General features: G+C 38.4%; 1 protein-coding gene across 1 annotated transcript in view; it reads right to left on the bottom strand.

The window, feature by feature from the left end:
* The window catches only part of GPR158 (G protein-coupled receptor 158), a 302282-nt gene continuing 276540 nt past the window's right edge, over window positions 1–25742 (bottom strand). The window contains exons 8-11 of the mRNA XM_005687944.3: window positions 14964–15102; window positions 10858–10963; window positions 5212–5358; window positions 1–4462 (exon numbers count right to left, since the gene is read on the bottom strand). Coding sequence (XP_005688001.3) covers window positions 2984–4462; window positions 5212–5358; window positions 10858–10963; window positions 14964–15102 — 1871 coding nt within the window. The 3' untranslated portion in view covers window positions 1–2983. The remainder of the gene's footprint in view (window positions 4463–5211; window positions 5359–10857; window positions 10964–14963; window positions 15103–25742) is intronic.

Raw genomic sequence — 25742 nt, 5'->3', positions numbered from 1 at the left:
TTTCATATAAATATGTTTTATTGCAGAGAAGTTATAAGTATTTACATGCTGTAACACATCACAACATAAATTTACCAAATATTTTATGATGAGATGCTGCAGGTTTCAGATAATAGTTTCAGAAGAACCACAGATTAAGTGAAGAGACTGACAGTTTTATTGACTCTACAACTCTGGGTTGCTAAATGCTAGAAGTCAAAAGGCAGTGTTTTTTCAGTCCTACCTGTCATCACTTGCATGCAGAAACCTAGGAAGCAAATACAAGAGAACTGTCAAGTGTCAAATCCATATGGCCACCAAAGTTTACAATGGGCTGGGTTATAATTCAAGTCGTAAAGCATTGAACTCTTGCATAAAATATACAGTTCTATTAAGATTGGTATAAATCTACTTATTTATAAACCCTGGCTTAAAAACAAGGACAGGATGCAGCCTGAACATGCACTGAGAAGGACAACCTAGCAAATGTTTGTGAATTTCATAGAGTTTCTTCACTTGCTTACTGTTATCAATCTGGGAAAATAACCTTAAGGGTTGCAGGTTTAAGCTTCTCTTGGTCATAAGTGATAGCAATGAAAGGCTAGGGGAATGCCCCAGGTGCTCTCGTTGATTGATGCTGGTGGAGGAGAATCTATGGACTGTACTAAGGTAGAACCTGGCAAGTCTTCTTTAGGCCACATCTCTAGCAGGGTCATCCTGAAGTGCAATGAAAAGTCACTGACGCCTGACTGCTTATTTCTGAAAAAGTCAATAAAGTGCTAACAGATCTTGGACATAAATGAAAAAAGTAGGTGGGTCTGGATGCTCTGAACCAAATTCACAACTTGGTACCTTGAAGTTATATTTCAAGGTCACTCAGTAGATAGGCTTTGATTGAAAAGGGAGGGGAGAAGGAAATGCATGAAGAAACCACGAACAAATAGAATTTCTGTATCTCTTCAAACCTTCCCCACCATCCTGAGTAATGCACGAAGCAAGCAAATGGGTGAGGAAGATCTATGCACAGCTTTGCAAAATGGAGAAATGCCTGTTAACCCTGAAGACAAAACACTGAGAAATTTCTGATGATGGATAAGAAGAATTTCTGGTTTTCTTCTTCCACTGAGTGTAGTACTCCTAAGAACAGCCCTGTATCCACTTTTGGATTCCCTTTTCTCATCTTCTATCCCCCTAGCATGTTTCTCCTTGCTGCTCAGAAAAATGAAAAAAACAGTTACTTAGGCTGTGAATGTCCTAGCCGAACAAGCCATAGTACTTTAGTGTTTAGTGTGAGAGAAAGGAAGTCAGGGTTCTATTTTCAAGTGATTCATCTTAAAAGAAAATGAGACTGAGCTTTGCAATGGAATCTCTTTGCAAGATCACACCAGTAGGGCTAAATCAGCAGCTTCGGATTTCCATGCCAGGTGATCAGTGTGGAATGCAATGCATTTTATGAAGTACTCTTTAGGGGGTGGGGGCTGTTTCGCCTTGCAAATAAACCTGACATATGAAATGTTGAGCCTGGTAGCTCACCTAGGCCATTTGCAGGACTTGGAAGCTTTCCAGGGCTTGGAGGAATGAAGTACCCACACTGCCTCATAGGCTTTGAGTAGCTCTGGTTATAAACTTCTTTGGGATTCGAGCCAGCAAGTTCTACCCCTGCCTGAAGTAATGAATAAGAGTTTATGAGAATAAGTAGTTTAAGGTAATTTAAAATATTATATATTTAGTATGCATAATAAAAATATATCCATATTATGATCTTGATGCTATAATAATTTTCTCTCTTTAAAAATATAATCCCTTGAAAGTGCTAATGGGAGCTCCCTTTCTTTCTTTGTTTTCAAGGCAAATTCCCTGGCTATGCAGTCCAGGAATTCTCTTGTCATTCCTAGAGGCTTCCCTTTCCAATGGTAATAACAATGCACAGTATATTTTTCTCACTCTTAGCTTCTTCCTTTCTTACAAAATGCTGCTAAATATGAAATACTGTTAAGAGGGACAATTAATTGGAATGAAGGCATTATCTATCTCTGACTTTGAACAAACAATAGATAAGTTGTCCTTAACTTATTGAGACATGTGACTAAGAAGGACCACTTGATCTCCAATATTAATAAAGCTTCTGCGTCCTCACAGGAAAAGTGCAAAACAACTCACTCAACTTGTATTTAAAAAAAGACCCTGATGAAGACAGTATAACAAACCATGATGTGAAATCATAGAGTCAAATCTAAATTCACAATATATAAATCACAGCCCAAACTAAAAGGTTTTTTTTTATCATAACAATTATGGCTTCCAAGCCAAAGAAAGCTTACTGTACTTCAAGAATAAACTAAAGTTGATAGATAGCAGGTATTTCTGTAAGTTGCAATAACAATTGAGTAGCGGCTGATTGCATAAATGTGTTGTGTCACATAATATCAAAGTTATTTGCAAAAATTATACAATCTGGAATGCTTGAATATGAGACACAACAAGGTACTGAAACAGACATTGATAAGAAAATGAGAGCCATCATTAATATAAAAGGGATTTTTGGATGCATTAAGTTAGCAGTGCTATCAAGGTTAAATAGGTAAAGTAAGTTCTTTTTAGTCAGCTACTTAGAATTTGGGGCATAGACATCGATACCTTCTTCTCCTTTGAAAATCTTGTACCTCTTCTGTGTCTTCTGGTTTGCTTTGCTTGGGATCTTCCAAGTCCCAAGGATATGTATTGATCAGGGGCAGACATTGAGGTCTACTTCCCCCAAACATGCTAAAGTATAAGGATTTTCCCAGTGTACCCTGGGGAAAGACCTTCCTGGCCAATCTAACTTCTCCACTGAAGCCAGTCTCCCTACACCCTCTTTCATCCCTGTCTTTCCCATTTCCCCCGACTGACCAATACTCCATGGGTATTTCTGATCCTTGTATCTTCTGTCTTACATCAAATTCAGCATTTCTTCCTTCTCCTTTTCTTTCTGGGGATGCTACACTTTAAAAGTACCCCAGACCTCTTACTTTCGAGGCCCTGCTATCTTATTTGCACTTAAAGCAGAAGAGGCAGGGAAAGCTACACTTCTTTCAGCATTTGGTTTATCTGGGGTCTCAAACTCCCAGGGACACACCTCAGCTCGTGACATTAAAGGTGGCTGAAAGTTATTACTTGAATTATGGGAGTCAGGCACATTTCGCTCAGAGGAAGATGTTTTTTTCTCCTGCTCTCCTAGTTGGTTGAGGTTTTCATTCTCCACTTTTGATGCTACAGCTTTGGGAGGCAGTTCTTCACACTGCCCAGCACACACACCGGTTGCACAATGCTGGCCACTGTTCTCACCTTGAGCTCTTCCCAGGGGAACCTGAGTCTTAGACATCAAATACTTCTCCTCTTCAAAGAGGGACTGACCTTGGCTCTCCCAAGGACACACCTCAGCCTTGTCTACGCTCTTCAGATTGGACTGCTGACACAGGTCAGCTGCCTTAGGCTTGGGATGAGATTTCTCCTTTAAGGAAAAAGTTGGGTTTTTCTCCATTTCAGAAGCTGCAATCGACACGTGCTTTTGAACTTTCGAATCCAAAGGCCCAGGCCCCGGGGCCAGGTCATAGATCTCCCAGGGGCACACTTCCCCAATGTCAAAGTTGTCCTTCATCTGGGTGGCGCCTGGGCTCAGGTCTGAATTGGCAGTGGAGGGGTTGGCCCTTTGTTGCTTCATAATCCCCGATTTCTGGGGTTTTCTTGGCTCCTCAGAATGACTGGAGTTTGGCGGGGCAGAGTCTTGAGTCTCTGCATTATCTGAATTGGAGTATTTTCTGTTTGTCTCTTTCTCTCTGGGCAGAGCTTTCTGGGCTTTGGCCCGCTCCTCCATGCAGGCTGCCTGGGTTTTCCCAGCCAATCCAAGCGTTTTCTCCTTGGCACTGGCAATGACGCTGAGGGACTTCTGTAATACTGACGTACGGGTGGGCCCGGGCTTCTTCTCCGAGCTGAAGTTGTGGGCACTGGCCGACTTACACACCAGAGGCACAGACTCAGTGGACACGGCCTGGCTGTCCTCTTGCAAGGGTCGGGATTGGTTCGCTCCCGCCGGAGATCCCAGCACAGAGTTGTCTGTAGCCTCCTCCTCCTCCCGGCTCTGGGTGGGCGGGCTGCCCGGGCCACCTGGTTGCTCCCGCACATGCTCATAGGTGCTGTGCGATTTCTTGAGCGAGAAGACCCGGTTCCGCAGGGACTCCTCCTTGGGCTTCCCAGCACCACCAGCAGCCTCCTGGGGGTTCTTCCTGCCTGTGCTGGACCCCTTAGCCGAGCCATGCTCCCCAGCATCCTTGTCCTCCTTGGAGCACTGCCGGCTGACCGTCTCTGGGATCTCGGTGATTCGCCTCATGATGGAACGGCCTAAGCCCTTCTTGGAGCACCGCTTTTTCTGAAGGTGGGGATTATTCGTGATCATCTTCTTCCTCTTATAGATTTCCAACTGGGCGTAGAGTTTCTTCAGCTCATCCTGCCAGAATAAGAGCAGATTCAAGTGATGGGGGATGCAGTATTTCAGCCAGCTAATAACCCCTACTGTAATGTGAAGTCCACACACGGAGCTCTTCCGAACATCTCTGCTCCTCAACTTTCTCCTGACTCCTCTGTATCTTGTTTCACAGAGCGTCTGAACTTCAGGACCTGAACCCCTGCATTCTGCACTTGCTTCACAGAATGGGCGTTTTGAACTTGTGAACTGCATGGACCAGGCTGAGCCTAGACCATGACAAAACACAGCCTGTTATCTATTGATAAAAACTTATTCCTGAATAATACTGGAAGCATCACGGAGCCATTGATAAAATTACACCTAATGTTAGATTAGGTTTTTACTGTACAACTGACCATCAAATACTAAAGCATCTTCTTCCTCCAAATGCTGACATATTGTCACAGATTATTTTAAATAATCCACACTCTGCTCACAGGTCTATTTACCTTCCCATCAGCAAGATCTCATAAACCATTATCATGGGACATATAACCAGTTTATCATCATGGCAGCTTAAGTCAGTTAAGATGATCAAGACTGGCCTGTGTGGTCTAACTTATACTGTGATTCTATGTTTCAGAATTGGATAAACTCTGCATGTGATGCCTTCAGTCCTTACATAATCACACAAGTTCTATAACACAAAGAACACATGAACACCTGCCCACACATGTATGACATACGAATGGGCCTAATCTAAAACAGAAACGTAGAAATGCTGGTGTTACCCGAATGTCTTCTGGATCCAAGCTGTGCTCACTCCAGGCTGAATTGATACTGCTGTTCAGGTAGGATCCAGATCGGCCCATGTCTAGCTCATCTTCGTATGCTTCCGTTGCAATGTCATCTCGTGGGTTATTGCTTGAATGTGAAAACTGCAACAGAGATTCAATACGAGCTGTAGACATTAATCCACTGGAGGACAAGACATAATAATTTTTCTAAAGGTTCTAATGTTACATCATTTCCTCAGCTAAGATGAATTCATTCACTGAGCTCTTTACAAGAGATTTGCTGCCATATTTTGTTCTGTTGTCCTTGTTACACGATAGAGTTCTCAGAATGAGGTATTAAAATACTTGGTTCACTCTTTGACTTCTATTTTCATTTTTGTATTTTTTTCAGGTTCCCAAGGTTAACGCACATTATTTCTCTTCAATGATATTTGCATTTTGAAAATGAAAATAAGTAGAAGAACCCAAAGAAAGGTTCTCTGAGGGTACTCTGAGTACACTGTACTCTCAAAATAGCGATTTGGACCCACCGGCAACTGAGCGGAAATATTTTTTTCCAGCAGTGGGGTCTATCTGGTGTCATCTCACTTCACACAGAGGAGGCTGTATTTCATCTATGGGCACAAATTGGAATGATCACAGGACTGTGACTTTCAGTCCATCACACAGAGTTTCAAACAAACTACTTTCAAAACTGAGGGGATAGGAGCTCTGAATTCCAGCCTTGACTGTGTTGTCAGTGAGATCTTAACTGGGCCATGGAACCTCTGGGGAGCATGGTGATCCTTTTAGTTTACAGGGCTTGGGCTGGATGGTATCTAAGTTTAAAAGTGCAAAGAATCACTGAAATAACAGATTTTTTTCCCCTCTAGCTCATCAGTATTCTCAAGTTCCTCCTTTATCACCTTTTGGTATATCCTAATTATCTTCATGGAGTCTTTGGACACTTTTCAGTTTCATGTAGTCTTGCTGTCTCTACTCTTCTTCAAGTGCAGAAGTAAGAAAGAGGGAATCGGGTAAATGATGGAAACAGAGAGAATCTAAAGCATCCAGCCACACTTTACCCAATGAATAAACCAAGTGACTGTCCTGTGAAAATTGGACATGGGTTCTCTTTTCTCAACTGGCCCTCAGGTGAAATATTCCTTAAAAAAATGAATAGACCGCCCTTTGACACAGAAACACAGAGACGCTTTAATGTCAGTGGTTGTTCACATATTCAGCTAGGCAGGTAAACATAAATTGGAGATAATAGGTAAAATAGCAATTCTTTAAGTAATAATGAATACTTTGTATTTGGGACTGGCTGAGAAACCACAGAAACTGATGAGCTTTTCCACTCACTCTTCTATGTATGTTTGTGGGAACCACACATGCCATAAACTTGAGGCCACAAAGATGAAGAAAATAGACGCCCGTCCTCCAAAATCTCACATGCTATTAGTTAAACCAGCTGGAGATTACTTATAAGAGTGGAATTATCTTTCTTGAGCAAAGTCTTAGAGATTATTGTGAGCTTAAAAAACAGTAATTTGTCAGGTATTGTCCATTTCCTGCTTTCTGACTTTTCCTTAACGTGTATCTCTATCTAAAATACTATTTTGAACATTTATTTTGTATGTCTTTTCCATTTCCTTCTCTCCTCCTCCGGAATATAAGTACCATGAGAGCACAGACTTAGGTCTGTTCATTACTCTTATTCTAGGATATTGAACAAAGCTCCTCAATACTGTTTTAAATTACTTATTTATTGACATATAATTCGTATATCATAACATTTTCAACTTTAAACTATACAAACCAGTATTTTTTAGTATATTCTAATGTTGTACAATCATCACCACCATCTAATTCCAGAATGTTTTCATCACCCTCAAAAGAAATCTTTTTAAACCAATTAAGCAGTCACTCCAAGCCCCTCTTTTCCCCAGCCCATGGCACTACTCATCCACTATCTGTCGCTTTAGAGCTGTCTAGTTCATTTCATATAAATGGAATCATATAATATGTGGCCTCTTTTATCTGGCTTCCTTCACTTAGCATAGTGTTTTAAAGGTTTGTACAAATTGTAGCATGTATCAGCACTTTATTTCTTTAACTGATAAATAATATTTCATTGTGTGAGTATTTGACATTTTGTTGCACATTATCAGTTGATGGACATTTGGGTTCTTTCCACTTTTGGGCTACTGTGGATAATGCTGCTATGAACATTCATGTAAAAATTAAAGAAAAAAATTTAAACCAGCTTTATTGAGATATAATTCATATGCAGAGAACTACACATATTAAATGTCTACAATCTGATGAGTCTGGATATATGCAAACACCCATGATGCCTCACTACAATCAAGGTAAGAGACAGCATAAACAAATTTCTATATGAACATGTTCTTTCAATTCTTTCTGAAGCTCAACAACAACTTATTGAATCAATCAATAAATAGTCTGAGTATACACTCATCTAATAAAAATATAATCATATTATACAAAGTATAAAAATGGTTAAGATAAGCTGCAGTAACAGATTAATCCACAAAAATTATGACTAATTGGTGTCATTCAAGTAAGGAAGAAATTAGGCATGCCTCTCTGTTTAAAATTGCTTGGCTTTTCCAATCAGGTTGAATTTCAGTGCTTTGGTTAATTGTGAGAGCTGAGGTAGAGAAAGAAATCACAATTCTGATTTTGGCTAATGTCAAAAACAAGACCAGGAGCTGAGTGTGGCTCAGATCATGAACTCCTTATTGCCAAAGTCAGACTTAAATTGAAGAGAGTAGGGAAAACTACTAGACCATTCAGGTATGACCTAAATCAAATCCCTTATGATTATACAGTGGAAGTGAGAAATAGATTCAAGGGACTAGATCTGATAGACAGAGTGCTGGATGAACTATGGATGGAGGTTCGTGACACTGAACAAGAGACAGGGATCAAGACCATCCCCAAAAAAAAGAAATGCAAAAAAGCAAAATGGCTGTCTGAGGAAGCCCTACAAATAGCTGTGAAAAGAGAAGTGAAAAGCAAAGGAGAAAAGGAAAGATATAAGCATCTGAATGCAGAGTTGCAAAGAATAGCAAGGAGAGATAAGAAGCCTTCCTCAGTGATCAATGCAAAGAAATAGAGGAAAAGAACAGAATGGGAAAGACTAGAGATCTCTTCAAGAAAATTATAGATACCAAGGGAAAAGTTCATGCAAAGATGGGCTCGATAAAGGACAGAAATGGTATGGACCTAACAGAAGCAGAAGATATTAAGAGGTGGCAAGAATACACAGAAGAACTGTACAAAAAAGATCTTCATGACCCAGATAACCACGATGGCGTGATCACTCACCTAGAGTCAGACATTCTGGAATGTGAAGTCAAGTGGGCCTTAGGAAGCATCACTATGAACAAAGCTAGTGAAGGTGATGGAATTCCAGTGGAGCTATTTCAAATCCTGGAAGATGATGCTGTAAAAGTGGTGCACTCAATATGCCAGCAAATTTGGAAAACTCAGCAGTGGCCACAGGACTGGAAAAGGTCAGTTTTCATTCCAATTCCAAACAAAGACAATGCCAAAGACTGCTCAAACTACCACACAATTGCACTCATCTCACATGCCAGTAAAGTAATGCTCAAAATTCTCCAAGCTAGGCTTCAGCAATACATCAACCATGAACTTCTAGATGTTCAAGCTGGTTTTAGAAAGGACAGAGGAACCAGAGATCAAATTGCCAACATGCACTGGATCATGGAAAAAGCAAGAGAGTTCCAGAAAAACATCTATTTCTGCTTTACTATGCCAAAGCCTTTGACCGTGTGGATCACAATAAACTGTGGGCAATTCTGAAAGAGATGGGAATACCAGACCACCTGACCTGCCTCTTGAGAAACCTATATGCAGGTCAGGAAGCAACAGTTAGAACTGGACATGGAACAACAGACTGTTTCCAAATAAGAAAAGGAGTACATCAAGGCTGTATATTGTCACCCTTATTATTTAACTTATATGCAGAGTACATCATGAGAAACCCTGGCCTGGAAGAAGCACAAGCTGGAATCAAGATTGCTGGGAGAAACATCAATAACCTCATATATGCAGATGACACCACCCTTATGGCAGAAAGTGAAGAGGAGCTAAAAAGCCTCTTGATGAAAGTGAAAGAGGAGAGTGAAAAAGTTGGCTTAAAGCTCAATATTCAGAAAACGAAGATCATGGCATCTGGTCCCATCACTTCATGGGAAATAGATGGGGAAATAGTAGAAACAGTGTCAGACTTTATTTTGGGGAGCTCCAAAATCACTGCAGATGGTGACTGCAGCCATGAAATTAAAAGACGCTTACTCCTTGGAAGAAAAGTTATGACCAACCTAGATAGCATATTCAAAAGCAGAGACATTACTTTGCCAACAAAGGTCTGTCTAGTCAAGGCTATGGTTTTTCCTGTGGTCATGTATGGATGTGAGAGTTGGACTGTGAAGAAAGCTGAGTGCCGAAGAATTGATGCTTTTGAACTGTGGTGTTGGAGAAGACTCTTAAGAGTCCCTTGGACCTCAAGGGAATCCAACCAGTCCATTCTGAAGGAGATCAGACCTGGGTGTTCATTGGAAGGACTGATGCTAAAGCTGAAACTCCAATACTTTGGCCACCTCATGTGAAGAGTTGACTCATTGGAAAAGACTCTGATGCTGGGAGGGATTGGGGGCAGGAGAAGAAGGGGATGACAGAGGATGAGATGGCTGGATGGCATCATCAACTCGATGGTGATGAGTTTGCATAAACTCCGGGAGTTGGTGATGGACAGGGAGGCCTGGCGTGCTGCGATTCTTGGGATCTCAGAGACAGACACGACTGAGCGACTGAACTGAACTGAACTGATATTATCGGACACTCTAAAGCTATATAATATTCTAATATTTTGTTTTTTTACATGTAGAAAAGGAAAATGATGATAATATTTATGTTTTCCTCCAAGCTTTGATATCACTTTATTCCAAGCAGACTTATTGCTATCATGTCATAGATGAGGAAACTGAAATTCAGAGAGATGAAAAGTCTTGGCTGACGCTATGTTACAGAATCAGCTTGGGGTGGGCATGAGTTCAGAATCTCTGTATTCTGAGTCCTGGCCCACTTTCCTCCACTTCAGAATGCTGCCTAGAAAGTCTCTGTCAGAATCTCTCATTGTTAAGGAAGATCCTTTTTATACAATGCTATAATTATTTCTATTTACATAAAAATTCTCTGAATGATTAAAACACACTTTCTTGAATATGAATCCAAATAAGAGTATTCATAGAAAAAGATAATTCTGTTTAAAAATGATCTTGAGGTTACAGCTACAATGAAAGGCCACCTTGAACCCCTAATAAGTAAAACATAAATAGATAGCAGAATGTTTGGAAAAGGACTGAACTGGATGATGACGGTTTTGTACAGACTAAGGTAGTTAAATATTACGTGAGATGTTTAATGAATCTCCAAAGAAAAGAGATGCCTATTAACAGTTTCCTGAGTTTTAAAAATACTGTAGCATGTTAAACAAATCTTCACACCACCTTTTTCCTATATTGCCAGATTTTTTCAAAGAAGAACCAATTTCATTCTCATTTAAAATAACTGTCTTTCAAGAGAAAAGGAATGTTGGAGAAATACCTTTGGAATCAAAAGCAACCCAATGGTGACTGTCACAGTCAAATGAGTATGTGCAAAATACAGCATCAACATCCAATCAGACTGAAGTCTTGAGGCAAGAACAAATCTGAAATGAGAATTCACCATATTAGCAACCCAACAAGATTTCTACTTAAAACACTATGATACTTGCTTTTCCTCAATGTATCAGTAAAAGCAAGGAAATAAGAAATCATACTGCTGTTTCTACAACATACATTGCATTGGCCAAAAAGTTCCTCCAGGTTTTTCTGTAAAATCTTACAGAAAAACTAAAATGCAAATGAACTTTTTGGTCAACCCACTATTTTCATCACAGAAGAATAAGGGTCTAAGGAACCCTGACTAGATGCATAAGACATAAACTCTTTATTTTCTTAAATTATCAACAGTAAGAAAGATAGAATATACTTATATAAAGTACTAAACATTTTCTTATTTTGTAGGTAAGTTGAATGTGCAAAGCATAAGCAGTGAACACATGTGAATTCTTCAAAAGAAGAGTAGGGTAAAAATTTATTGTTTCAGGGAAATTTGGATTATAAGACACAGTCAAATAACTCTTGATCATAACAGTCTTCATTTAAAAACATTAATCAAAACTAAGGAAAAAAAACTGGGTAAATATGTGTCTTAGTGAATGATCCCAGAGACTGATATGGTAAACAATGTAATGGGAAAAATGAATGTACTAATGGGTTATAAAGTATATCTATTTTAAACTATTTTTAAACACTGAAATATAGTGGATGTATAAAGTACATCTTTTAAAATACAAATTTTAGTTTTTATAGAGTATCAAATTATTTTAAAATAATTTGAAATGTCATATTTAAAATCTTATAGAGGAATTTATAATGCTCTGTTCCAGGACAGCCCTGCAAGTAACATGTGTAGGAAAAATTCATTATTGATACCTGTCCTCACAATTTTGGAATATTTTGACAAATCAGTAAGTACATGTACAAACTAAAACTCATGTTTTAAGGATTCATCTTTATGCAAAAACCAGGTATTGCTTTTATTAAGGTCATTTTGCACTCATATTCTTTTAATGTTTTCCATCTATTGTTTATCCATGAAAGCTAACTATGAGATTTTGGAATTAGAGAATTAGCATTTTGTTTCAGTGATACACATCATCAAATTTGAAAAGCTAAATCCTAAGAGAATGCTTATTATATAATTGTGAAATAAACATGTGTGCATGTGTCCTAAGTCACTTCAGTCATGTCTGGCTCTTTGCAATGTTATGGACTGTAGCCTGCCAGGCTCCTCTGTCCTCTGTCTAAGATTCTCCAGGCAAGAATACAAGAGTGGGTTGTCACTTCCTATTCCAGGGGATCTTCCTGACCTAGGGACTGAACTCGGGTCTCTTGCATTGCAGGCATGTTCTTTACCCTGGGTTCGGAAGACCCCCGGAGAAGAAAATGCCAATCCACTCCGTATTCTTGCCTGGGAAATCCTATGCAGAGAGGAGCCTGGCGGGCTACAGTCCATGCGGTCACAAAGAGTTGGACAGGACTGAAGGACTAACACACATACTTTCTTTACCACTAGCACAACCTGGGAAGCCCGAAATAAACATATATGAATCTTAAAATAGAGGAGACTAATTTTATTTCTGCATTATACCATATTCAAGACAAATTTACTAAATACATATTATTAATATTTAAGATAAAATTTCCATCAAGGCTATTTCTTCCTCATTTTTACCCCCATCTCCCTACTCCTCCAAAATCAAGATCAAATGGAAGCTCAGGGGTTATCAAAATGCAGAGAGAGTCTTTTCCCTGTGTCTGGAGACATAAGCAACATAGACTTAGACAGAAGTGCAAAACGACTATGGTCTTTCACAGACAACTGAAAGAGATTCTCTGGATTAACATCTTTCTGAATTCCTCTGTGAGAAGGGTAGCTTCATACCTGCTTTGAACATGACTGAATATTCACTGTGTTCAGGGATGGAATACTTTGGAATCCTATCTGTGCTAGGTCAGGTAAGATTTCTTTTTAAGAGCTAAAATAGGATTATCTTACGCAATAAAAAGTTACAGTCTTTGAGACAAGAGTATTGAAGCACTGAAGCAATATAAAATGTACCCCTGAAAATAATACAACGCCAATCTTCTGGGGCCATAGCCAGTCCTGGAGTAGACAGGTATATCAGAGGAGATGGATTTACAGTCTAAAAGCATCCTCTGTAAAGGGAATTCCTATCTCAAATGCCAACAGAAGTTGAAACTAGCGTGACAATATCTAGAGAAAAGAATGGATATGTATGTTTTGAATTAAACCAGTGACACTTCCAAAAAATAATTTTGAAATATACTAACATCAGTTGTCCTTAAATCAGCTTTTAATTGCTGACAGACTTTAGGTTGTACTTTTGATCAGAAATATCTTAAGAACAACTGGATTTTGCAGTAGTATTAAAGCTACGTTTAAAAAAAAATAGTATTTCAACTAAATAGGTCTAAAAGTCAGGTGCATAGAAATATTTGAAAATTGAGGTTAAGAATAAAGGCAGACTTTTAAAAAGTTTTGCACTTTCCCAAAAGTTAGATTTCTGCTCAGTACTAAAAATAAGTAAAGAATTAGAACTTACTGAGCAAAATGCTTTCTCATTATTCATCCTTCTAGACTTAACCCTTTTAGGTTATTTTAGGTTTTTTGTTCAGTCTGATAGTTTGGTAAGAAAGATAGCAAATCTGTACATAATCTGTAGTAATAGTTTTTAATTTATATATATGCATGTACAAGTATGTATACATAATTTCATATTTTAAGCAGATAAGAAGAACGTATATATCCTATTGATATAAAATATCTTTGCTGATGTTGGGTGCCTTATTTAATATTATTTCACTCCAGGAAAAATTTGCCAAGATAGATCCAGCTGATTTAAATTGTTATCACTTCTTATCCTTGAATAGAGCTTGTGTCTAAATATAAGCTCATGGTTTATATGATTCTTCTGGTTGAGCTGGTGGGCTGTTTGGGACTCTGTAGGAAAGGTCTAAGCAAAATAGGAAAGTTATTTTTAACAAGTATTTAACATGTTTCCTATCACTTTTTAGCTCTGTTAAAACAGTGTTTTCTGAAGTGTGGCTGTGCATTCAGATATCAACTGAATGCAAGACATCATTTTATGATTACTGACTACAGTGAGAGACGATAAACATCCTGTAAAACTTCCACAGATCATCACTTTTTCATCCTTTCATTAATCTCTATCTTTCCACTGAGGGCCAAGACTAATACTCAAAATTTCTAATTACTTTAAGTGTGTCTTAACTTTTAATGTATATCAAGTAATTGAACGGCATCTCTTTGTTGTTTTTCAAACTAATGGATTCCTTTTATTTTCTTGCTGAGATTTATTTTCAATTATGAATCAGGTGAAAATTCTCAAAAGATAAGTCATGCATCTTTCATTTTCTTCGTTATTCATAAGCCACTTTCTTTCTTCTTTGTACTCTTTGGTATGGAACCATACGGAATAACAAGAAACGGAGGGCCAGGCCATATATTCTTACCGTAGAAAGTCATCCCTATAGTGTGAGGATGAAAAAAATCCAACTGCACACAAAAATCCAACCATCAACTAGGAATGGATTTTGCTTTTGAATTCAACTGATTTCACATATGTAAGTTATCTGAGTGTTAGGATTTTGAAAGTATAAACTAACATAAAAAACATGAGTGAAATCATAGATGATTTATCTGTATCTATTTTAAAATATATGTATGTATTGCTTTATAGCTTCAGAACAAAAAGTATGACATACAATAAACAATACCCAATGACAACCCCAGAAGTGGTTCAACATAATAGAAAAACAGTGAGTTCCCTTTCAAATAAATGAAGGCAATAAACAGCTCATGAGAAGGAACTAAGAACAGCAGAGTTAAAAAAGAAATCTATATTCGTCATTTCTGTGACAAAGAAATCAGTCAATGTACAAAACACTATCCTTCCTAAATCTTTCCATTATGTATCTTACCCAGTTTTGCTGTTTAAATTAAACTGCAACACATCAGAAAAATAAAACAGTTATTTTGTGACTCTACAGATCACTTGCCTAATTGTATGGAATATAGCAGAGATAATGAGCTCATTATGAACTGCAACGGCCATATAGCGTGGCTCATGAAATGCTGAAGGGACCGTCCGCACTGCATAGCAGAGATAAACACCCCACAGGAGGAATAAAAATTCAGCTGTGAGAAGAACAGAAAACACACAATTTGCTGTTAGTTTTATAGGTGAAGGAAGAAGTAAAATTTAAGCAATTTAGCAGGCATTTTTTGTCTATGATAGAAACACACAGAAATAGATGCATACAAAAATGTCATTCACATATGAATACATAGGCCATGTTTATTTTCAATTTTTATTCGGTGTATAGAGGATTTTTCATAGGTATATTTTATTTTTTTAATTAAATGTTTTTTAAACAGTGTTTGGTATCTCAGATTTTTTTTTTTTGAGAATCAATAGCTTTTTCCTAAAATGTGCAAAATAATTTTCCACATCCCGAACGTAAGTTTAAGCTGTTCATAGAGCCTCTGAATCACAATAAAGTCATCAAGGTAGCAAAAGGCTTATAATGTATTTACATGCAGCTTCGAGACATTTAAGTTCTTAATGCACTGAGTCTGGTTCAAAGACCTCCATTGCCTGAACTGTGAGAAAACTGGTTGCTAAACATGCAGTGGCATATTTTATAAGTGAACCATCATGGTTTTCACACCTGACAGACATCTAATCTTTGGTGGGTATATGCCAAAGTTTTAGTGAAATTCACCATTACCTTTTTCACTTGCTCAAGCCAGAAGAGATAATATATTGTGGCAGTTAAGGATAGGGATTCAGAGTCATGCTAGACCTGATGGGGAATTCTGGCTGGATCCCTAATTAACTTTGCATTATCTGATGCGAGTTAACCTTCTGGTCACAGTTTCCTTCTCTGGAAAATGAGGATAATAAACGTACATATTTCATGGGGCTATTTGCTAATGAAATGAAATAATGGACAGAAAGCACTTAACAGTTTCTGATAGGGATGACATCAGATAAATAAATAAAAACAAATGTTATATAATTAGTTCTTTTTGTTAAACATCTCCTTTGACTTTTTGAAATTAAAAAACATTTTTTGGCTGTGCTGGGTCTTTGTTGCTATGCTCAGACTTTCTCTACTTGTGGTGAGCACGGGCTACTCTTCGTTGTAAGGCATGGACTTCTCATTTGGTAGCTTCTCTAGTTGTGGAGCACAGGCTCCAGGGTGTGTGGGCTTCAGCAGTTGTGGTACGTGGGATCTAGAGCAGTTTCAGTAGCTGTGGCACAGGAGCTTAGCTGCTCCACGGCATGTGGTATCTTCTTAGACCAGGGATTGAACCCATGTCTCTAGCACTGCCAGGCAAGGGCAAGACTCTCCACCAGTGACCCATTAGGGAAGTCCCTCTTTAGACTATTTTTTTTCAAACTGAACATTGTTACTTTAACCTATTCTGACCAGGTAACTGTTACCATGCATTTTCTCTGTCTTAGTGGCGTGACCTCATGGGACAATAATACCCGATTAACAAAAAGAAAGCTCTAATTAGCAAAAACATTTCACAAAATGCATTACCTAGAAGTAATCTACTTGCATACTGAAATACTGATTTCCAGTTCCATATGCCCAGGTGTTTTACCTGCTAAAGTTTCAGCATATTTATACCAGTATTTAAACAATAAGCCCTAAGTAAACACATTTTTCAAGAGTTACTCAAAAACCCTGATATGGTCAAAAGCCAAAGAGAAAATGAACATCACTCAAAGATCTCCATGATATGAGAGTGGAGGTCTCGATTATTCTGTATGTTGGCCACTGGCCATGTCTGTGAATGGTCTTCCTAGCCAAGCTTACTGAATTGGGAAAAGGTCTTCATGGAAAGTTTCCTTTCCTAAGGCTTCCTTTCCTTTCCTAAGGCTTGTCCATGATATTACTATTGCCTCTTCACTCAGGTTTGAAATCTCAGAGCCACCTTTCACTGATACATTTCTACCTTGACTTATTTTTCATATGTATCACTTCTCTCAATGCCCACAATTACAATCTTTGCCTAAGTTCCTGTAAGTTTACTCCTTCTTTATCAACTGCCCATCTAAACCTGGATTCACCCTATATTAATTCATTCTTTATAACAGCGACAAGTTCATTTTTCTAAAACTCCACTTTGATCATAGCAGGATTTGTCCAGATCTCCATTTGGGTTCACTGATTCATATTAATATTTCCCTTAGAAGATTCATTCATACCCACTTAGGACACTGGAATTAATTTCTGTTCCCAAAGGAAGACTACAGGGGTTCCTGCCAGGGCAGACATGTTTCAAGACTTTGATAACTTTCTTGTCAGAAAGCTTCAAGACTTTCTTACCCCCAGGGCATCCCATCGGCTGCCCCCTTGCTTGGTCTTATTCTTCCGTGCTCGTGTAATTCTTAGACCGTGATCTCCTGTCTCGTCTCGGACCTTCAGGTGAGCTCTTGTGAGGAATTGCTTGTATCTTCCTTTAGAAATCTTCAGCAGTTCACTATTATTTTATAAGTGCTTGGCCCTCTATGGCCTCATGTCATACAACCAACATGAACTCCTAGAGTTCCCCAATGTGAACTCTGAGCTGACCCAGGAAGACTCACTGTCCTCTGAACACTCCAAAGATTCTTGCTTCTGAGTCTTTGTTTATGCTGTTCAGTTCAGTTCAGTTCAGTTGCTCAGTCGTGTCTGACTCTTTGCAACCCCATGAATCACAGCACACCAGGCCTCCCTGTCCATCACCAACTCCCGGAGTTCACTCAGACTCACGTCCATCGAGTCAGTGATGCCATCCAGCCATCTCATCCTCTGTCGTCCCCTTCTCCTCTTGCCCCCAATCCCTCCCAGCATCAGACTCTTTTCCAATGAGTCAACTCTTCGCATGAGGTGGCCAAAGTACAGGAGTTTCAGCTTTAGCATCATTCCCTCCAAAGAAATCCCAGGGCTGATCTCCTTTAGAATGGACTGGTTGGATCTCCTTGCAGTCCAAGGGACTCTCAAGAGTCTTCTCCAACACCACAGTTCAAAAGCATCAATTCTTCAGTGCTCAGCCTTTTTCACAGTCCAATTCTCACATCCATACATGACCACAGGAAAAACCATAGCCTTGACTAGACGGACCTTAGTCGGCAAAGTAATGTCTCTGCTTTTGAATATGCTATCTAGGTTGGTGATAACTTTTCTTCCAAGGAGTTTATGCTATTACTAGCATACAAAATCTCCTCTCATCCACACTTCCAAATATTAACCAATCTTTTGATGTTCGATTCAGGTCCCACCTCCATCCCTAGGTCCCCAGCCATGATTCTAACTTACATTGAATTTTCCTTCCTCTAATCTTTTACAGTTTTTAACTATCTATACCACGCAATGCAGAGAATAATATGCCACACAATATATAACTGGGAGAAAACTGTTCATGGTGTCTTGAGCCCTGACTGTGATGATATTTATCAGGACAAAAACTGAGTCTTTCAATTATTTTTTCTACCTTTGCCCACTAAGATGATAGCAAGGATACTGATCACACATGGATAAGATTTAATAAATATTTGTTGAATTGAATGAATATAAATGATATCAGTTTTATATATTTAAGAGATACAGGCTTTCTGTTACCTTGCCACTCCACTTAACACTGATGGATGTCTAGATCCATCTAACATTTATATACACAATTTAAAGATCATACTGGCATTATGATTAATAAAGGCAAATGATACTTATTGATGGGCCACTAGGTGTGTGGTACTTGAGACTCAAGAATGATGAATACAGAATATTATTAAATAACATTAGCACAAAAATGTGCTGTAGTTGAAGGATCCACATAAAGCTGAATTATGAAAACATTATCTCCTGGCCACTTATAGCAGTGTTTTTATATAATTTTATACTGGACATTTTTTTTTTAAAAAAAGGAAAGTAGTTAACAAGTTAATTAGTGTGCTTCAATGGAGAATTACATTTAAAAATATAAGACAAAATAAGCTTCAAACAGCTAAGCTGAACATTAAAATCATTTCATTAGCAATATCAAACAATATGCTCCAGCAGAAAAACAATTTATTATTCAAAGTACCAATTAAACTAAATGTGATTTATAAAAGTTGTGCTGAGGAAAAAAAGTCAGTTTCATATAATTAACTTCAGACTAACACTGCAATCAGTAAAGAAAATATGCAGATGTTACCAAATTTTGCAGGGCTGTTTCATGGGGGTTGAAATGTATGTTGTGCTTCTGCTTTAGAAAATAATTTCTTGTGGCAAACGATTGATGGGAGGCATGGGTATAGTTAAAAAGGGAATTATATTTATATTTAAAGATTCAAATAAGGCTTTCAGAAAACTGAGGTATTCCATTTTTAATCTATAAGGAATAACATTTCATTTAAAAGTCAACTACCATAGCCTTAAAAAAATTAATACACCATAATGAAAGTAATTTCAAGTTATCTTTCCGAAGGCCTGGGTCAAACAAAGGAGTGAGAAATAATATCAGTTTTTTGACACTGAAGATGTCCCAGGTTGGTGATCTTAGAACACCCACAAGGGCTGTAGAAAGGCAACCTCAAAGTACAAATGACTCTCAAGCTGTGATCCTCTGCTTGCCATGCTGCAACGGCATTTTGTATTAATAATGTTTTATGCTTCTTGTGTGCTTCTTCACTCAGTTGTGTCTGACTCTTTGTGACCCCAGGATTGTAGCTCACCAGGTTCCTCTGTCCATGGGGATTCTCCAGGCAAGAATACTGAAGTGGGTTCATGCCCTCCTCTAGCAGATATTCCCAACCCAGGGATTGAACCCACGTCTCCCACACTGCAGACAGATTCTTTACCCTCTGAGCCACCAGGGGAGCCTTTACACTTCTTAGCACATTTAAAAATTATTTTTACATGGCACAACTAAATAAATGAAACATTTAGCTTTCTTTTCCCAAGTGTTTCTTTTAATGTCATCTTCTGTTTTTCTCTAAATCCTATCCACTTAGAAACTTTACAAAGTAAACTTACTCCATTTTATTCTAATAATATGGTGGACTGCACAGAATTTATCATTAGATCAAACAACTAAATAATGCTTGAAAACAGCTCAAATTCCAGCATTCCAGGGTTTGGCTGAAGACAGAAACCTTGATATTCTGGAGGCTTATTTGTATTTTCTTTGATTTAAATAAAGATAGGTGTGACATTTACAGTGGTGAAAACAATGAAAAGGATACTTCTGGTAGAATTTTAAAGGGAGGATTGACTTTGTGAGACCACGTGGTCTTGGGGGTACATTTTTGAGTGTGTGGATGTGGCCGTGAAGGGGGTGGTTGGTGAGTTGCAGGAATTGTTTGTCATAAAATCAGTGTATTCATCTCAGAAGCATGGAAAAGATGGATGTTGCCGGAGTTCACAACTAGGACTCTGCGGGCCAGGAATGCCTGCTCCCTTCTCAGCTCCTGGGAGCAGTAAGGAAGGGATGGGCAGAGCTGGGCCGTAGGACATGCCCATGGACACGCCCACTGAGAAGCGGGCTCCACCCCTGCTGATTCACCATGAAGAGCTTGGATCCCAGGTCTCCTGGTTCGCCTGACCTATGTTCTCTAAATTATATCCTTCGATGGAGACTTCCTTCTGCTTTATTACTAGAGGCATAGATATTGGTATTGGTTTTGACTACTGTGGGGAATGGGTCTCAGTGAACTGAAACAGGAAAACTCACAAACCTTCCTATTCCTCCATACTTAAACCTCAGAAGAAGGCTCTGCTTGCCACAGTTACTGCAGATGTCAGAGTGGGATGGGGGTATAACAGCCTGGAATTTGTTAGCAGCTTGTTTTTAAACTATGATAGTCATCTCAGTCAGAGAAGGTGCCGGGAGCCAGCACGGGAGATCCCACCCATGACGAGGTCATGCGGAGAGACCTGACGGGGCAAGGTGAGTCAGGTCTCAAGGGGTCCCTCTGCCTGAGTATCTAACCCAAAACCAAAATCTGTCTGTTTACTGTCTGCTATACTGTACTCTTCTGACATTACAGGGGGCTATCCCCAACCACCTTTCTCTGGAAAAAGTTAACTTAGAGCTCCAACTGGTCTCCTGCATATGAAAGGAGTGTCTCAGCTCAAACCCCTCTGATGGCTCTCTAACTTGCCTGACAGAGACTTTTACAACTTGTGATTGTTTACAGCCCCCCAACCGTGAGAGGCATGAAGCTTAAAACATCTTAAAGATATAGAGCCTTTTCTAAAGAGCTAAAAATTATGTTGGTGATGGCTTTCACTGTTGAGTCAATGACTGCCGCCAGGCCTCCATATTCTTTATCTTTTAGGCACCTGAAGGATATTAATCAATGTAATTAGATATAGAAAAAGGAATATAGTACTTTTGATGTTAGCAACACTAGACTTTTGAGTTAGTGAACTTTCTCTTTGTTATAAATCACTGTACTCCTCTTTCCTTGTTATAAATTGTTGTGTCCTTGCTATATAAGAATGGAACCTTAATTAGTGCTTTCTGAGAGTGGCACCAGACTTTAGTAAGAACAACACTTTTAAGGCAAATAAGTTTTCTGGTTGACAGACTCTTATCAGAAAAGGGCTGTAAAATGCTAATAGGCCTCCTGGCCAGAAGATGATGTAAATCACCTAAGACTTGTGTATACAGCTAGGTATGCAGAGAGAAAGCCTGGTCTCAATAAGAGTCAGGGTTGCTTACGCTGCATAACTTTGTATTATACATTGATCTCTATGTACAACCAAAAGTATAAAAAGCTTTCCCAGACAATAAAGGATGGGCCAGTTCCTGGAAAGACTGGTTCTCCTGTGTCTTCTTTTCTTTCTTACTCTATTTTCTGGCTGATTCCCATCTGGGGCATAGAGGCTAGCCGTGTATACTTATTTGCCGGGGCTTCTAAGACCCACGTGAGAGGGAGCCCAAGGAGGGGCACCCTCCACTATTCAAGTGGGCGCCTGTGGCCCTATGTAGACGGTTCAAGTCCCTTGTCTCAGGGCTTTATTGGCTTTCTATGTAAATCAAGGAATACAGCCTCTTTCTCTCCTCTATCCTCTTAACTGCAAACTCTTTCCTTATCTCTCTCTAAATCTATATATCTCTCTCGCCACACCGTCCCCGCTTCAAATTACCCTGGATCCACCAGGGCTGGACCACAGCAAGAAGACAATGGCACCCCACTCCAGTACTCTTGCCTGGAAAATCCCCTGGATGGAGGAGCCTGGTAGGCTGCAGTCCATGGGGTCACTAAGGGTCGGACATGACTGAGTGACTTCACTTTCACTTTTCACATTCATGCACTGGAGAAGGAAATGGCAACCCACTCCAGTGTTCTTGACTGGAGAATCCCAGGGACGGGGGAGCCTGGTGGGCTGCCGCCTATGGGGTCGCACAGAGTCGGACACGACTGAAGTGATTTAGCAGCAGGCATCTTAGTACGAGTAAAAGAGCTGCCTAAATCTTTTGACAACAGAGTTAATCTATAGGCTATCTACTGAAGCAACAAAACCTTTTTTCCCCATCTTAATTTTTCACGCTTTAAAATCCTATGGTTCCACGAAGGAGCTGAAACTCCTTAGAAGCTATGCTCACTAATGCTCCTTGTCTTTTAGGTACTGCCCCAAGACCCCATCCCAAAATTTCTTCACTTCTAAAAAGAAAAATGGAATTGTAAGGATAAAATGAAGGAACAAAATTAATTTATCCTTTCTCTCAGCCCTTCAGCATCATAACTACTCCTCAAAGAAATAAAACATTGTTCAGAAGAGGTAGTATGTAGATAAACAAGGAAAATAATCTCTACTTTACTCATTCAAGAAGCTATGCAAAAGACCTTCAAAAAGTATGTCTGTATCATATATAGAATCTAAACACAACACAACAAAACAAAACCACACTGAACACATATGAACAGTACAAAGGTGACTGACAGGGGCTGAAGTTGTGGGGATAAGGAGAGATTGGTCAAAGGCTACAGATGTTGTTAAAAGATGGATACATTTTGAGGATCTAATGTACAGCACAGTAACTATACTTGAAATTTGCTAAGAGAATGGATTTTAAGCATTCTTACACATATACACAAACCTCTCCCAGGAAACTATGTGAGTTGATGAATATGTTAATTAACTTGACTGGGGGAATCATTTCACAATGTATCATATATCAAGTCATTATGTTTAAATATATTACAAGTTCACAGATTATGATTCAATAAAGTACAGTATAAAATTTAAAAACTTAAAAAAATAAATAAAACAACATAAAAAAACAACCCTCCCCCCCTCCGCCCAAAAAAAGTACGTGTGAAGTTTCCCATGACATAGCTCAAGCCTGTCAATGCAGTCAAGCTTTCATTTCTTTGACTGAAAATTAAAAATACATTTAAAAAAATGGTTAACAAATGATGCAGCAGGATTAAGGCATATGGTACATTAGAACAAAAAAAGATGCATGTAAATGAACCTAAATCATGAACATTAATCTAAGTCAGATGGAAAGGAAGTCTAATCTATTTTCCCCAGTACTCATTAAAGGGTGCTTGTACCACATTTCACCTGTCACAATATAGCCTAATCTTCTAGGAGAATGAAGTATTTAAATCCTGAGAAACAATTGCTATTCTAGAATTTCCCTATGTAACTCAGCAAGTGTTACTGTATTCTTCTCAGTCCCTTCTAAACACTGGCATACAACAAACTGAATTACTGAACACATTGTCTGCCTTTGTGTTTAAAATATACGAGGCAAGAGGAGAATCAGGTTTCTTCCCAGGAGTTTTCTATACCTGATTCCTCCTCTGAAACACTTGTGGTAGGAAAATCACCTACATGGGCAGTTCTGGAGTGAGCAAAAAGTAGGAAGGACCCATGCCTTAAATTTATGACTCATATTTCTAACTAGAGTTCTACTTCAGTGGAAAAACTAGTATCACACTCAAATGATTCTTTAATTTGTATTAAAAAAAAACAGTTTCAGACAGGTAAAACTGATCTATGTTTATCAATATATTAACATCACTTTTTTGTTTTTTTGAAATTGACTCCTGACATTAATATAAGTATACACAGCTTCTTGACACAGATTTCTCACAACAGCTTCAAGGTAAAGCCTATCTCTATCCTTTCCCTGCACACAATTATTTCTGCTTAGGAAATGGGGAATAAGTTAGCTTTCAGTACATGCTTCTTTCTGGCAGACTGAAGATACATTAATTTACTCTTGAATAACAGCTTGGATATAAAAAATCTAATGGCAAACATGCTACTTATAGAAATACATAAAGAGAACTGCAAAGAGGTACACATTAGCAAACATTAAGAGGGGTTAAATATAGAATATCTAATGCTACATGCCAAAAGAGAAATAAATGCAACCATTGTAGGGTAGTGTGGAAAAAAAATTTTACAGCAACCACATGTCTCTTGAGTTTTCAAGATAGTCTTAATTTAAAATATTTGTTCCTGTTGTTAAATCACGTGTCTTGAGTTTTCTTCAGAGAACTGTGTCACTGCAAGAAAAGTGTAATTTTGAAATTAAGGTGTTTCAGTAGTTTATTAGTAGTTCAGTAAATTATTCAGTAGGACAAAAATAATCACTAAAAGATAAAAATATTATCACCAAACATTTAACTTCCTCTTACCTACTGATCTCTATACCTTATCATTAGTCTTTTACTTTAAAGTATTTTGCACCCTAAAGAAGATCACGTTTGTGATCTCTATGTGGAAATAAATATGAATACAGGACTGACAGTAACCTGTAGTTCATTTTACATAAACTTTCTTTATATATAAGAATTTTCTATAGTAAACAAGATCCACTAAGTACCTATAATGTCTCTAGTACTGAAGACTTTATGGTACATATAAAATATATAAGAGACTTATTCCTCTCATCAGGTAGTTTACTATTGGGTTATAAAGATAAGTGAGAATCAAAAGCAAAATTAGGTGGTAAAGTCTCTTGGTACAGTGGTAGTTCAATGAAGGAAGACAACCATTTGGACTAGAACCTGGGAATTTAATAAAAGAGAAGTTCTTTGAGGTATGAGTAATATTTAGAATGTTATAAAGGGATATAAAGAATATTTCCTTTGTTAGGAAGAGTGGTGGAGGTGGGTAGGAACTGTGTGAAACATGAAGGAAATGCCTAACTGGAAAAGAGGGTAATGTTAAAATACATTGTAAATAATGCTGGATTAACAATGCTGCTTAAGTTTACTGTGAATCTTCAAAATCTGTTAAAGGAAAAAAAAAAAAAAAGAAAATCTGTTAAAAGAATTTGGAGAATCAGAAAATGATGTGATGAATCAGTAAATTCATCTAGGTTGCTTTTAGGAGACACACACACCCACACCCGCCCCACACACACAACCCAAATTCAGGGATTTTGGAGTTGGCATCATTAGAATGGAGAAAGACATACAGCAGTACTTCTCAAAGTGTGGTCTCACACCCAAAAGCAGAAGCATCACCTGGGAACCTGTTACAGAGCAAATTCCTGGGCTTCATTCTGCTTTCTCATTGCCAACCTAATGACGCCTCATTATGTATTTTGAATATTGTATTCTTTGTAAAACATAAGAGAAATGTAATGTGCTTTTCTTCATAGTAATATTGGGAAATGATTTTTCCTAGTTTGGTCAACTTGGATTGAAGAATGTAAACTAATGTTACAGGTTTCTAATTAAGTAGAAATTTTATATCTACACAATTTGTTTAATTTTCACATTCAGATGAAAGCCAGAATCAGAACTGCTTCCTACCTTGGTTCCA

This window comes from Capra hircus, chromosome 13 (assembly GCF_001704415.2).
Source record: "Capra hircus breed San Clemente chromosome 13, ASM170441v1, whole genome shotgun sequence".
Taxonomy (NCBI): domain Eukaryota; kingdom Metazoa; phylum Chordata; class Mammalia; order Artiodactyla; family Bovidae; genus Capra; species Capra hircus.
The sequence above is the reverse complement of the archived record's forward strand: the minus strand, read 5'-3'. Positions and strand labels throughout refer to the sequence as shown.